The sequence below is a fragment of the Myxine glutinosa genome, chromosome 1, assembly GCF_964187855.1.
Source record: "Myxine glutinosa chromosome 1, kmMyxGlut1.1, whole genome shotgun sequence".
NCBI lineage: Eukaryota > Metazoa > Chordata > Myxini > Myxiniformes > Myxinidae > Myxine > Myxine glutinosa.
Window position 1 is genome coordinate 180,783,190 of NC_136261.1, and position 15,368 is coordinate 180,798,557.

At 44.2% G+C, this 15,368-nt stretch overlaps 1 protein-coding gene across 1 annotated transcript in view; it reads right to left on the reverse strand.

Annotated features, from left to right (window-relative positions):
- LOC137431632 (thymus-specific serine protease) overlaps nucleotides 1-15,368 on the reverse strand; it is a 54,038-nt gene that overhangs the window by 24,000 nt on the left and 14,670 nt on the right. The window contains exons 3-5 of the mRNA XM_068123172.2: nucleotides 13,646-13,745; nucleotides 5,859-5,988; nucleotides 3,535-3,658 (exon numbers count right to left, since the gene is read on the reverse strand). Coding sequence (XP_067979273.2) covers nucleotides 3,535-3,658; nucleotides 5,859-5,988; nucleotides 13,646-13,745 — 354 coding nt within the window. The remainder of the gene's footprint in view (nucleotides 1-3,534; nucleotides 3,659-5,858; nucleotides 5,989-13,645; nucleotides 13,746-15,368) is intronic.

Genomic DNA, 15,368 nt, shown 5'->3' on the forward strand with positions numbered 1-15,368 from the left:
GTGTGGCATAAAGGGTGTGTGTAGGAGTCCCCATTCTGACGTTTGCCCAAGTTCCCAGAATCATCAAGACCGCCCTTGCATTTAATACTATCATTCAACTAGCGAATTGAATTGAAGCGAGGTCGGCAAATTGAGTACCAGTTCACTGGTAATTCCCTGCTTGTCGTTAAAGGCGGCAAAAAGGGTTGGCGTCAGGAAGGGCATCCGGCCGTAAAACATTGCTTCAAAAAGGGGAAGTCCCCATTCTGACGTTTGCCCAAGTTCCCAGAATCATCAAGACCGCCCTTGCATTTAATACTATCATTCAACTAGCGAGTCTGGGATACACAAATTTAAAATCTTGTGAAACCTAAAAATAGGTTACGCAAATCATTTTCAGGCAACCCCTTCGGATTTGCGGAGCACTTTTTCTCAGTAAAAAGGGAAAGGAGAATAGTGAATAAATTAATACCCATTATTGCTCAAAACTTGGCAAATTTATTCTCAGTTAAAACAGAAAAATATGTCTAATACTTTTTCATGATTGGAGGTCACACACAATGCTGATAACGAGAGCATGGAAATAGTTAGTCGATAGGATATGAATGAAGGATCTTATGAATCATTCTCCCAATCAATCACGTTTTGCAAGTGTAATTAACACCACTCCCTGGTTTTTCAGACGTCATGGCTACAAACTATACACAAGAGTTTAGCCTTGCATAGCCCAATCAAACAGTTCCACACAATGTTCAATCTATAATTATCGATAAACCCACAACAATAGCGTACGGGAAAGAAAGCGTTTTCAGTTGTCATGGTCATTGGGAAAACAACAAATGACAAATCACAGATCCAAAATCTGTACTTCATTCCGCATACTTTTAATTATAATACAACATTTACTATCAATTTCTCATAAACAGGGAGAAAAAAAATATTTCAAAACCTGATGGTCATGGCTCAGTTACCCACACTATTGGAGAGGGGTTTTCTGGATACCAAGTCAAGGTTCGTATAAGAGCTAACATATAAAACAAAGGGAGCAGGAGACACTGAGGATAAACAAAATATGGGATAAACAAATGATAAACAAAATATTGGATAAAAATATGGGTACATGGGATAAACAAAATGGACACTACAGGGACATTACAGGGACATTCAGGACAAAACAGGGAATTTGAAGAAGTGGGTTTGGGGTGGATTAACAGGGGTAGAAAGATCATGGTTTTGGATGGGGAAAGATAGATGGTGGTGGACAGCTGGTTTGAAGACCTTGAGGGAGGAATCCAGAGGTGGGGAAAAAGTGGAATGAAAGTGAAGGTGAGCGGTGAGTTGATTTTGGCAGTTTCACCGGAAGGGGCTTTGCTGGCAGATCTTGTGCGCCCTGCAGAACTTTTTTGTTTGGGAGGGAAGGGGAAGGGCCAAGTGAGCGTGAGATTTATCAGGATTGAAAGACATGTTCAAAGTGTTTGACCAGTTTGTGATTTTATCCAGGTCGGCAGAGAGTGAAGAGGCTGCTGTCTGACGATCTGAGGGTTGAGAGATGGTACTAAATGATGATGGTATCTAAAGGTAGAGCAATCAGCAAAAGGATCTATATAATAATAGCGTAAGGACTCGACTTTGTTATCCCTTTTACGCCGCACCCAGTGACCCGATGCCCACGGCACTAATGGATTTACGATCTACGAACCGCGCTCTTTGTTTATCACGTACAGCTATACTCGAAAAATCTGAATTAGCCGACGTTGGGGCCCAAAAGCATCCGATTAACTGCCGATACGACGCCATCTTACGACGCCATCGTATTGGCGTCTGCTGGGCGAAGGCGAAGCAAGCCGTCCGCTGAGTGGACAATCCAGAGCATGCATTTGTGCCGGTGTCGGCGATCGTTGTTCATATACGCACTCTTCATTCTCATCTTTCTTCCTAACTCTTACTCGGACAAGCAAATCCCCTATGCCATCCATAATGGTACACTCTATCCATACACCACATCCTCCCTTCTGTGGATGTTCCACGGGTTTCGGCTAGTAGAGATGATTTTCCAGAACGCAAGGGTATTGCATTTGGGTCCGTTTGCCAGACTGTCCATACATGCCCATCCATAAAGTAGGTACTATTAGAATGCATAGATGTCTTTCAAGGTTGTACAATGAAGAATGCACGTCTATAAAGTACGAGTACTATATCGATAATGCGGGCGAGCCTATAAAGCTTGAAAACATCACAACTTGGTCCTTAATAAAAAAATGTTCAAAGATTATTAAATATCATGAAGAAAAAATACTTCAGGCCCTGGGAAGGCCTCATTCCTCATGTTGCATTTTAGATGATTATGATTTTAGATGACAAGCAAAGGAAATATTCAGGACTGGAACACAGACATTGTATGTTACTATATGACAGGGTGTTAAGCATTTTCAAAAGACAAGTTTTAAATTAGAGCCACAGGAGGTAGAAAAACAAGAAATCCAAGGAATTCATATATGAATGGCATAGAGCAAAAATGGGTGGTTCAACATTATTATTGTAAATAAACTAAGCAAATTTAAATAATTGCAAAATGACAACAGATCACTGAAAGTTAGTTGATTGGTTGCAACAAAGGTGACAACTCGTGTGGTGTCAGCTGTGCAAACTGTTCTTGACATTTTCAAGGTGGCAATAAACCATCTTGTGTGCTGGACTGTATACTGAAGTTTCCAGCAAATGAAAATGCCAAACCAGCTGACATGTACAGGACAGTTAGCTCTACAGTTTGGTGTTTTTTTTTTTTTTTTTTAAATACTTTGGCCAAGGCTGGTAATAGAGCTGACAGAGACACAGACAAACATTTAACACAGCCACTGAGCTGGGGGGAAATGCCATCACTTCCTGGGATACTCTGGGTACCAGCGACGTCACAACAATGGCGCTGATTTTCTCACCGTACTCAGGGGGGCATTTCTTCAAGAGCAATTTCCTCCTCCCCATGGTTGCCAACTGATGGGGATTGTCCGTGATGTATCCTTTTCAAGCAAGGAAGCAGCATGTTCCATTTTTAAAGTCTTAGTGTGACTTGAACGGGTGTTTTTTTTAATTTTTTAAATTAAGCCACTAACTCCTTACTGGATGGCCATTGGCCATCCACCCTTTGTCAGGCATTGTTTTTAGTCCTGGCAGGGTGTCCCAGTCACCCTCCTCACAAGCAAAGCCAGTGACTGGTGTCGGTTTAGTCGCCAACAACCCGATCATGCGGCAGGTAGCACTGGGTTACATGTTACCAGTAGCAGTCCCAAAATACTTACCTGACCTAAAAACAGGGAATCTCCAACTGTGCCAATGCATGCCATGGTGCGAATCGGAGTGACTGAAAGCACAGGTGGATCGAGCTCATGCAAAATAAATAAATAAAAACCAAGGACTATGCAATTACAAAATCTTCCAGAAAAAAGTTTTGGTCGTGGTTGCATTTGCATTCAAGTTTGGTAACTGTCTGCACACGATTGGAGGGAAGTCAGTTCCACATGGGGAAAGAAGGACCATCTGAGGCGGCAGAGTGTGTACCTTCAAGCGAAACCAAGCAGAGAGCGAGCCTGGGTATGAGCCTCCAAAGGAGATCCAGGTGTGATTGCGTGGAAGATTGAAACGGTGAGACAGGTTTGCGTGAAGGACAGCCAAATCAGCCAACCTGGTGAGGATAATGTAAAGATAAAGAAGGTTAGTTATAGAAAAAAAAATCGAGTTCATGAGAAATCAATTTAATGCAATCCACACAAACGGAAACTTCTAACAGCTATAATTTTTCCATCATTACATTTTGAAAAAAAATAAAACAACACACTTTCATGAGATTTTAAAAAGTTAAAACATGGCCACGTCATCTTTCTGCAATAATACTCGTATTTTATACAAAGGACTCGTTTCCTTAAACATGTGTTGAGGCTCATGGAAGAGCAGAAAAAATGGCATTGGATCACCAGACAGAACGAGGTAAAGGGAACAGGAGAACAAAAACAAATGCACCACAGCACAAGGGGAGGAATAGCAGGAGAAGAGTGAGAAAGGGGGTGTCAGTGGTATAACTCAGTAGGGGAGAATGAATAGGTCAAGAGGTCATGGCAGGCAGCAGATTTAAAATGTTGTCGGGAAGAGAGTGAGGCAACAGATTTAGGAAGATAGTTCCAGACCGATGCATGCATCAGGTGAAAGAGGGTTATGATGGAATGGAGGCTTCCACAGACAAGTTTTGACTTGGGGATGGTAACAATAAATAGTTTTGATCAGAACACATTTGACCTGAAGGAGCAGGGTCTGGATGGAGCTCGGTAAGAAGTGAAATGAGCAAGAGAAGAATAGAGCTGGCAAAAAAGGGGAAAAAAGGCCATCGACCTTCCTATATGATTAGCAAGAAGCAGATACTGTGACCCAGCTTCCTGTCATGGGATTCCAATGACAGGGGGCCTAAATTCCAGGTCCTCAATGGGGGATGACGGGAGTTATATCAAAAGAAGCAGCACAAGTCCGATACTCCAAATGAAGGCTTTATACACTGTTCTACAGTGAGGACAGCAGAGCAAACACTTGGCCCTGCAGATAATTGCGAGACAGCCACCGACTTTGCAGGACAGCTTGGAGACGTTTCTGTGCAAGACAAGCTGTAGCTGATAGTGAGGCACAGAAGCTCTGGAGACTTCTCCCCAAGTAGCTGACTGAATAATTTGATTGGGGAATGTGCCTGCTTACCTTTATGATGGGTAAAATTGAAAAGGTATTCCAAGAAGATTATCAGTTGCTTATTTTCTCCAGATGAGCAGAGGGATGCTGCCAAAGCCTGGCCTGGCAGAGCAGTGTGGACATACCCTGCACAGAATGGGGTCATGTGCAATGTGCTACAATGGTTTTGCCAGTGACCAAGTCATGCCATTGCTGTACAAAGTGTATATCGAAGGATTGGTCCCAGAACACGTCCTTGAGGAATACCAGCTATACCAGTTTCTCAAGGTACAACATGCAGTAACATTACATGCAAATACTGTACACACTACTTGAAAACACACAGAAATATTTGAAGCCTATCCAGGAGGGAACCCAGGTGAGGGAAGAATTAAATTTATGATGTTCATAAACCCATGCCAAGAAACTGTGAAAGCGAGGCTGTGAAAAGCGAGGGCGTGCGGAGGCCAAGCAGCGCGGCATTCGCTAAACGTTTGGACATCAGGGTGAGCTACCAGACATAAAACAGGAGATGTACAGTGAGCTAACCCTGATCTTGTGATCAAGATTAATGTCATTCATCCATTGCTACGTAGAAGAAAGTGCACACAAATGTTGTGTTACTGAATAAGTGTGGCTTGTGAAAATGCAGTTTGAGACATTGCACATCCCACCATATTTGCCAAATAAATCATTACAGGAGATAGTGTCATGAGAATATATATTTAGGAACAAACGTTATGGAATTGCAGTATTTCTCAAAACTATAAAAATGCAGGATAACAGCAAGGCCTTCTCCAGTTCTCCAAGAAGGTTTGCACAAAATATTTTGGGTTTCTTGGTTAGTTAGTGTTCCCATTTGGCCCATGATACAGGGAACCCAATTTAACACCCCATATAGGCCACCATGCATTCTTGTCTATCATCTATGTATGCCCCTGAAAGTCATGCTAAAGTGCACTGATGTCTAATAGAGTGTATTTGTCCTGGATGCGATACATGTACAAGATCCTCCATAAGCCAACCAAAAAAAAAACCTTTCAACTGTAGAATTATTTAAACAACTCCAAATACTTGCAAACTGCTTGCATGAATACTGGAGTGGAGAGCGATTGGGCAGCGATCAAGTGCGGTGCATTTCTGACAGACTATTAGAAACGTCAAACAAAACTCACGCCTGTTGGCTGGACAGGTACTGCAGATTAGACATTTCTAGCCCAGCGGCACAGATACTCTCTCCATAGAATCGATGTTCAGCAGCTACGACCAGCGCACCAAACTTTGTCGCCAAATCCACATGTTCGCCTGAATGAGTCCAAATTCATAATAATGTCATTATTTCTGGTAAAACAGCAAAACACCATTATAAAGCACAAAACACAAATAGAAATAACAGCACTCGTACAGCACATGATCTCGCCTCACGTCTTCATTCTGAACAAAAATACCATCGCCAACTGAACGTGCGATTAGCTCACTGCCATTATGGCCCACATACCAGTATCATCCATGCACCCTATTATGTCAGTTTCTTGGCATGGGTTTATGAACATCACAAATTTAATTCTTCCCTCGCATCAGGTCATAAATCAGATATATAAAGTGTCAGATAAATATTTCAATTAATATCATGGCTGGAATACCACTTCACCAATGACATCATTGTTATGGTCCTATATACCCCATGGAGACTTTATGACATGTAAGGTTTCAATTTTTTTGTGAAGTGATTTGCAAGAAAATCATGTCCAATTTTTTTTCCCTTTAATCTCGTATAGCTGCCATACCATGCGACGATGTCAGAGTTAGCAATAAAATATTATCTGTGGAGAGTCCCTCTCATGTTTAAATTTTTGCATTGATCAGACAAGCAGTTGCAGAAAAAAAAACATTTTAAAGCAAAAATATATAGACAGACACATGGCAATTGTCTAATCCCCTTTGGGGCCAGAATAAAAAGAGGAAAGACACAAATAATGTCAACAGATGTCATGCTCTTAAACAATAGATCAGCCTTCCTGTCTGCATAACACATTATGGCTCTATCATATTTTGGGACGTATCATCCAAAATGTTTCCCATGATTTTGAAAGTACTCTCCATCATGGTGCCATGGAAACAGGAGAGTATCGCTTTGACAGCAGATGCAAGATATGCACATCTCGCACTTCCCCTTCCACTCCAGATCAAGATTTTCATCTAGGCAGACAAGTGGTCCAGGCAACCTGTCATTGATGCTGTATGCTCTGACTTCCATATCATAGTCATCCATGTTTTCATCCTAGTAAATCGCCAATTATGGTAGTTTGTTCATGCAGTATAGTCCTCTTCCTTCAGGTGATAAAGTACTGCTAGGTAGGGCTGCATGATCACACAAGTTTTGGTACTCTGGTGGAAGACTTTCTCCAATATCCATGTTTTCGTTTCTTTTCTTTTGCTGGTCATAATATTTTGCAGGATTTCAGAATATTACGAAATCCTTCAAATTTGATCGATCTCCCGGAGGTATTCAGGGAGAGGGTAATAATACCTGCACATTTCGCTCCCGGTGTGTACCCTGGTTAGAATAGGTACACCGTATCCCTGCGTGTCGTAAGAGGCGACGAAGAGGGTTGGCGTCAGGAAAGGCATCCGGCCATAAAAACATTGCCTCAAAAAGAGAACCATGACAATTACAACTACATATTGGCAGGGTACAGCCCGAAGTGGAGATCGGTTTCTGAGGTTTGGGACATGGAATGTAGGGACAATGACAGGGAGATCAGGAGAAGTGGTGGAAGTATTGGTCAGAAGAAGAGTGGACATATGTTGTGTGCAAGAGACGAGATGGAAGGGAAGTGGTGTGAGAATGGTGAAGGGGAGGCAGGGACAGAAATACAAGTTTGTGTGGCAAGGGTGCCCGGAGGGCGTGAATGGTGTTGGTGTCCTGTTTTCTGAGGAGTTTGTAGACAGTGTGGTGAGTGTGACTCGAGTGAGTGATAGGTTGATGATGGTGAAAATGATGATTGGAAAGCTCTTGGTGAACGTCATCTCGGGATATGCTCCGCAGGTTGGTCGGAGCGATGAAGAGAAGGACAAGTTCTGGTGTGCGACAGAGAAGCTGATGGAAAACGTGAAAGATGAGGAAGTTGTTGTGGTAGGAGGAGACCTACATGGACGTGTGGGAAGGAGTATGGACAGTTTTGAGGGAGTTCATGGGGGTTACGGATATGGTGTGAGAAATGGAGAAGGTGAAAGGATTTTGGAGTTTGCTGATGGAGCTGATTTGTTGATTTGTAATACTCAGTTCCAGAAAGAGGATAATAAGCTTGTTACATACACGTCAGGTGGGTCGACGACAACCGTCGACTACCTGATGGTGCGTAGGCAAGATAGGGGGCACCTCCGGGACACAAAGGTGATCCCGGGGAAGGAGGCTGTTTCACAGCACCACTTGGTTGTCTGCGAGATAAGGGTGAAAGGTGCGAGGAGAGCTCGGCGGGTGAAGTACCAACCGAGAATGAAGGTGTGGAGGTTGAAAGAGGTGACAGTAAGGGAGGCATTAAAAGAGAGGCCGAGTAGGGTAGACGATGATGTGGTTGAGCTTGAACGTGGTTGGATGTCAATGAAAGATAGTCTGTTGGGAGCCGTTGGCGAGGTACGTGGATGGACAAAAGGACCACCAAGGCACTCAGAAACATGGTGGGGGGATGATGAAGTTGGAAAGAGGATTGACGAGAAGAGGAAGAAGTACAAGGAGTGGCAGAAGGCGAAGAGTACGGGAGCAGAAAAGGCAGAGCATGAAAGTTATAAGGCAGCCAAGAAGGCTGCAAAGAAAGAGGTAGCAAAGGTGCAGGAGGCATGTAGGAAAATGTTCGGAGAACGCTTGGATTCAGAAGAGGGTCAGAGAGCAGTATTCAGGATTGCAAAGCAGATAGCGAAAGAGGTGTGATGTGATGGGGGTGAGTTGCTTGAAGGATGAAGTGGGACAAATCGTTGTGGACCCAGATGGAATTAAAGAAAGATGGAAAAGATATATGGAAATGCTGTTGAATACAGAGAATGAATTTGATGGCAACATAGAGAGTAACCCAGTTTTAGGACCGGCAGAGAAGATAACTGAGGAGGAGGTTGAGGAAGCGATAAAAGCAATGAAGAGTAGAAAAGTGGGAGGGCCGACGGGAGTTGTGGGAGATATGTTGAAGGCAGCAGGAAGTTGGGGTGTGAAGAGAATGACAGAGATCTGTAATCTGGTGGTGAAAGAAGGCCGCATTCCAGTGGATTGGGAACCGAGTACCCTCGTCCCTCTATACAAGGGGAAAGGTGACCCTCTGGAGTGTGGCTCGTACCGAGCGATAAAGTTATCGGAGCATGGAATGAAGGTATTGGAAAGGGTGTTGGGTGAGGAGGATAAGGAAGAAGGTGAAGATCGACGAAATGCAGTTTGGATTTATGCCAGGAAGAGGAACGACAAACGCGCTCTTTATTGTGAGGCAGTTGCAGGAGAAGTACATGGAGAAGAGGAAGAAGTTGTTTCTTGGGTTTGTTGATCTAGAGAAAGCATTCGATTGGGTTCCACACGAAGTATTGACATGGGCATTGAGGAAGTTAGGAGTGGAAGAATGGTTGATCAGAGTTGTGATGGCAATGTACAAAAGTGTGCGCACAGCTCTAAGGATGAAGGACGGGAACAGTGGTGAGTTTGAGGTGAAGGAGGGAGTGCATCAGGGGTCAGTACTAAGTCCACTACTATTTGTAGCTGTGATGGAGGTGCTGGCTCAGAAGGTAAAGGAGGGTTTACCGTGGGAGTTGTTGTATGCAGATGATCTGGTGTTGATTGCGGAAAGTATGGATGGACTTTTTTTCTTTTTTTCTTTTTTTTTGTATACAAGATCGAGGCTCGTGAAAGAGCGAACATTAATCACACAGAAAGACAAACCGACACATAAAACATATAACATCGGGAATCGGGAGCGGTAGACAAGATGGGGAGAGGGGGAAGGACACAAACACAACATTTGAGAGCAGGGACCGAGAGACATGGAGACATCGAGAGATCCTGATGGAAAAGATGAACAAGTGGAAAGAATGTATGGAGACAAAAGGTCTGAAGATGAATATAGGAAAGACGAAGGTGATGGCAAGTGGTAAAGCATGTGGTGAGGTGGAAAGAACTGGGAAGTGGCCATGTGCTGTGTGCAGGAAGGGTGTTGGAGTTAACTCCATTCAATGTACAATGTGTGCTGAGTGGGTTCATCAAAAATGTAGTGGTCTGAGAGGGTCATTAACCAGTGTGGCAGCTACATTCAAATGTAAGGTTTGCACAGAGGGAGCTGCAGATGGAGGAAATGTTGTTGGATCTTGGAGATGGCGTGAAGCTGGAAGGTGTGAAAACATTTTGCTACTTCGGAGACATGCTGAATGGAGAAGGTGGATCAGACTCGGCAACGGTTGCAAGAGTGAGATGTGCATGGAAGAAGTTTCGGGAACTGAGTGGCGTGCTGATGAGGAGGGGAGTGTCGTTGAAGCTGAAGGTAAAGGTGTATGCTGCATGTGTGAGAAGTGTTATGATTTATGGGAGCGAGACATGGGAAATGAACGTAGAGCAGCAACGAAGGCTGGAAAGGGTGGAAATGCGAATGGTTCGGTGGACGTGCGGAGTGTCGTTGAGAGAGAGGAAGACAAATGATGAATTGCGAAAGATGGGAATAGAGCCTGTGATGGATGCTGTGAAGAGAAACAGGTTGAGATGGTTTGGTCATGTGTTGAGGAAGGATGAAAGTGACTGGTTGAGAAGAGTGATGGAAATGAATGTAGAAGGAAGTCGAGGATGGGGAAGACCGAGAAAGACTTGGCTAAAGATGGTGGAAGAGGAAATGTGGGCAAGGGGGTTAACAAGGAGAGATGCAGAAAATAGGGCAAAATGGAGAAGATCGTCATGGGGACCGCAAGGCTAACCCCCGCTCTAGCAGGGAAAATGGCCTTAAAATGCATGTTGTTGTTGTTGTAGTGGGGGTCTGACATATACTGTAACATGTGCATGTCTTTGTTCGAGCACTTACTCATTGGGCTGTTTATGTCCCAAGACTGACCAAGTTGTTCAAGCAAAATTTGAACCAGAAAGTGCAAAAGTCATGCGACCCTGGTTCACAAAAACAACCAGTTTTAACTTGTGCCACCGAAGGTTGATGGAGTATATGTTTTCACCTCTATCTGTCCATGCGAGAGCAGGGTATCTTAAAAAGTTAATGGATTTGGACTAAATTTGGTGGACAGGTTGGGTCTGTGACAAGGATGAATTGTTTAGATTTTGGTGAAGATCCTGATCTGAATACTACAATTGTTTTAAGCAATTCTTCACCATTGAGAAACGTGGCCAAAAACGATATTGTTACGTTTGTAGGGGTAGGCAGTGATTACTTTAGTTCAGGTAGATTTGCATAAATTAGCATGCTCAGATTGTCATAAAGAAGAAGAACCTCAAGAACCTTGCGCTAATTAGCTCAGGGATTATGGTTAAAATTATCCCTTGTACGTCGTTACCTCTATCTATTCCTTTGTCTCCTTTGGCACCGCACCATAGACACGTAGGGCTAGAATCCCTCATTTAAACACTCATTAATAAAAACCTACTGGAAGCCAGGACATTGAGCCCTACAGCTGACAACCCCGACTTGGGAGGCACACACAGGACGGGCAGGCCGAGGCCATGCTCCGAGGAGCCAGGGTTGGTCAGGGTTCTTGATTGACAGGACTGGTAAGAAGCAACTCGCTGATTGGCGAAGAGGACAAATGACCAGAGAGCCTGGGTGATAACGCATTCACGGACATTTTTGCTCTCTTCTCTTCGCTGCTCTCTTCTCTTCGCTCTCTTTGCTCTTTGCCCTCTGCTCTATTCTCTTCGCTCTTTTCCCTCTTCGCTGCTCTCTGCTCTCTTCTCTTCACTCTTGGCCCTCTTCACTCTTTGCCCTCTGCTCTCTATCGCGGCAGTCGGCATTTGTCTCCCTCGTTCTGGGCCTGTCATCATTCCGAGGTCGGCAAATTGAGTACCAGCTTGCTGGGATGAATGATCACGGTATGTACCCCGATTTAGAATAGGTACACCGTATCCCTGCGTATTGTAAGAGGCGACCAAGGGTTGGCGTCAGGAAGGGCATCCGGCCATAAAAACATTGCCTCAAACAGGGAACCATGATTGTCATGGGGCCCGCAAGGCTAACCCCCGCTTTAGCGGGGAAAATGGCCTTAAAACGATCATTCATATTCATTCATTCATTCATGTTCTGGACAATAAAGCAAACGATCGTGCTTGGACCACAGGCTCAAGGAAGCGATCGGACCGGCAGTGTTCAGAGACACCACTGGTGGATGTGCAGAGGAAAATGGCAGGGCCACGGACCGAGGGCAGCAGCTTCCCACCGGGGACGGGGACAGGCCCGGCTGGAGGAGCGAGCCCATTTGATTCGCGTGGAAGGCCTGTTGCGCTCCGCCTCGTGAGCGAGGGCGTCCGGAGGCCGAGCAGCACGGGAGCGAGTGGGTCCCGCCAACGACCGGGCGGTTCCCACCAATGCGCCGGACAATTTTGACGACCCCTGACGAGACCCCACCAGTGATCAGAGTTAAGTGCACCCACACATACATTATTTTCAGTTATCTTTCCCTGTGTCCGTGTTTCATGTCTGTTTGTGGGGACGTCCCAATTTAGGAAATTATTTGATCGTGCGTTTTTGCTACTGGCATTTCTTTTAATAAAACATGTTTCTTTTTGTAAATTTTAAATCCGTTTCATGCGAGTTATTTTCTGCAGGGTTTGGAGACTGCCGGTGGGATCCGTGCAGGTAAGTGCTCTTCAGAATCCTCCTCCTCCTCCTCCCCTCCCCCCCCCCTCCCCACCCCCAACGCGTGTATTAACTCCGCCATACAGCTTGAACGCTTCGGAGTAACAGCTTGTTCGGCTATCCGTTCCTGGGAAAGATTTTAATCGCCAGGAACGCGACAATATATAGCATGGTATCAAAATGTTGTGGATCGATTACAACAAAACTTGGTGGATTAGTTGAGTGGGTGACAAGAATAAGCAAATTCGATTTTGGTTCAGGTCCATATGCAGATCTGGCCTATCAGCGGGGATACAAGCCTGGTGCTGGCTTAACAGTTAAGGTGGCTGGCTTGAGATCTTAATGTGTTGAGTTTGAGCCCCTGTCATTCCATTTAATTACTGTTAAGCCTGGCAGAGGGAGGTTTGCGCTCTATAGAGGGCAGTTAGGAGTTCACCATGTGGTGCTATCTTCCCACCAAAGACAAAAATAAGGCAGCTTCATGAACTGTAAACAATTTAATGACAAATACAAAGGCCCCCCAACTCCCCTATCCCCATAACAAGTGTTGTATAAGCTTTTCAAGGTTGTGAAGCTTTGTCTTGATGCCGGAATACCATTAGTCATATGAGGGAGTATGGGTTTCTTATGAGTCTCAAGTCACATCCACTGAAATAGTGGCAGCTGAAAGTGCTACATATGAGAATGAGAGGGTTGTGAGGAGTTAAAGTTGGTCATGTTCATGGAAAGAGGTGTATGTGGAGTCACCAGCCTTAGGTTGATGGTACATCACAAAGAAACAGGTGGTGGTTAAAAATAACAATTCACAACTAAATGTATTCCAAGGGGTTGGGGGGGGGGGGGAGGGGTAGTTAATACAGAACAGGGGCAGCAATGGATTGAGTTCTTCACGTAAATACCAACTCTGTGGAGGTGAGACCTTTTCATAATGAGAGAGACGATAGTCAGGGAGAGGCAAGTGTTGTATCAGGTTCAACGGCACAAACAAAAGTATTAAAATCCCAAAACTACAGGACATTAACTGCAAGCTACAAGAACAGTTTCATATGCAATTTAAATATATATTTACGAGGGAGAACAAGGATTTGAAGGGGGGGGGAAAAAAAAAAAACATGTGCAATAAAGCACAACGACGTCAGACTCACCGGACAGAACATCATATTCTGAGAGAGACGCCTCTCCACCAATCAGGAGGAACACTGGACCATAAGGCTGTTTCCAGAATGCAGTGTTCACCCAGAATCGCTGTGAAGGACGGAGCAGGCAACACCAATAAGGGGCAATTTATTTATTTATTGTTTTTATATCAATACCAATAAGAGGATAAGAGGGTTGGGGGTTGGCTTGGTGTGCTGTCTGAAGGCAGGTTCAATGTTGCCAAAGCACTCATGAAAATATTACATTGCATGGTTTTCCTTTGCCTTCCCAGCAATAGTCAGGGCAATCAATTTCTACTCTTCTTGAAAACAGATTTTAACAACCAAAGAGACAGCACATTTTGTGAAGGAAGAAATATCAGCAAAGGCACAACATGCTAAACCCCACCTGGAAAGTGCAAATCCAACAGTTTATAGTTGATTGGGAATCTAACCCAGATTGGAAAGCTCATTGGTCAGTGCACTCACTACTTTTACGTATTCCTCTCCAAACCCTGGTTATGGTGCACCCCAGAGTCTCAAGAGGGAATGCGGCAGAAAGATTTGTTATTTTGCGCGTTCTAATAAACCATGGTAAAACCACACCAATGCAATTGTAGAACACAACAATTGCATCAAGAACTCTCACATACACAATCATAACACGATGAAAGAGTATAATGAAAATGTCCCTTGCATCAAATGAACAATATACAGTCACGTGAAAAAGTAAGTACACCCCATGTAAAGTTTTAACTTTTTCAACATACAGCTATTTGATTTGCATTTCAACAATATTGATAGATAAAGGTGATATAATATAACAAATATCATGAAACATTTACATTTTGTAGTCCATTGTATAATTTAAATAAACAAATGCAAATTTCACATGTGGAAAAAGTAAGTACACCTTTGGCTCTAATAGGTGGTATTGCCCCCTTTGGCAGAAACAACCTCAAGTAGGCGTTTCTTATAACTGTCTACCTGTCTCTGACCGACTGGGAGAAATTTTTGCCCACTCCTCCATGCAGAATTCTTTCAGCTGTGCCATGTTTGAGTGGTTTCTTGCATGCACAGCTCGTTTCAACTCCCCCCACATCTCGATGGGATTTAGATCCGGGCTTTGACTTGGCCATTCCAGAACCCTCCATTTCTTTCTTTTCAACTATTCCTTGGTGGATTTACTGGTATGTTTAGGGTCATTGTCATGTTGCAAGGTCCACCTTCGGTTGAGCTTCAACTTTCTGACAGATGGCCTCACATTATCCTCAAGCACCCTCTGGTACAATGAAGAATTCATAGTGGATTCTATGATGGTGAGCTGCTCAGGCCCTGAAGCAGCAAAGCTGCCCCAAACCATAATATTTCCACCACCATGCTTTACAGTTGGTATCAGGTTCTTGTGGTCAAATGCTGGCTTTGGTTTTCGCCAAACATGTCTTCTGGTTCTGTGGCCAAATAGCTCGACCTTTGACTCATCTGTCCAGAGCACATTGTTCCAGAAGTGCTGGTCTTTGCCCAGGTGTTCATTGGCAAACTTTAGTCTTGACCTGATGTTCTTTCTGGACAGCAAAGGTTTCCTCCTGGCACACCTCCCATGTAGATCAAATTTGTGTAGCCTCTTTCTAATGGTAGGCTCGTGCACTTTGACATCAACAGTGGCAAGAGCTACCTGTAGGTCCCGTGATGACATTCTGGGGTTCTTAAAGACTTCTTTCAGCATCTTGCG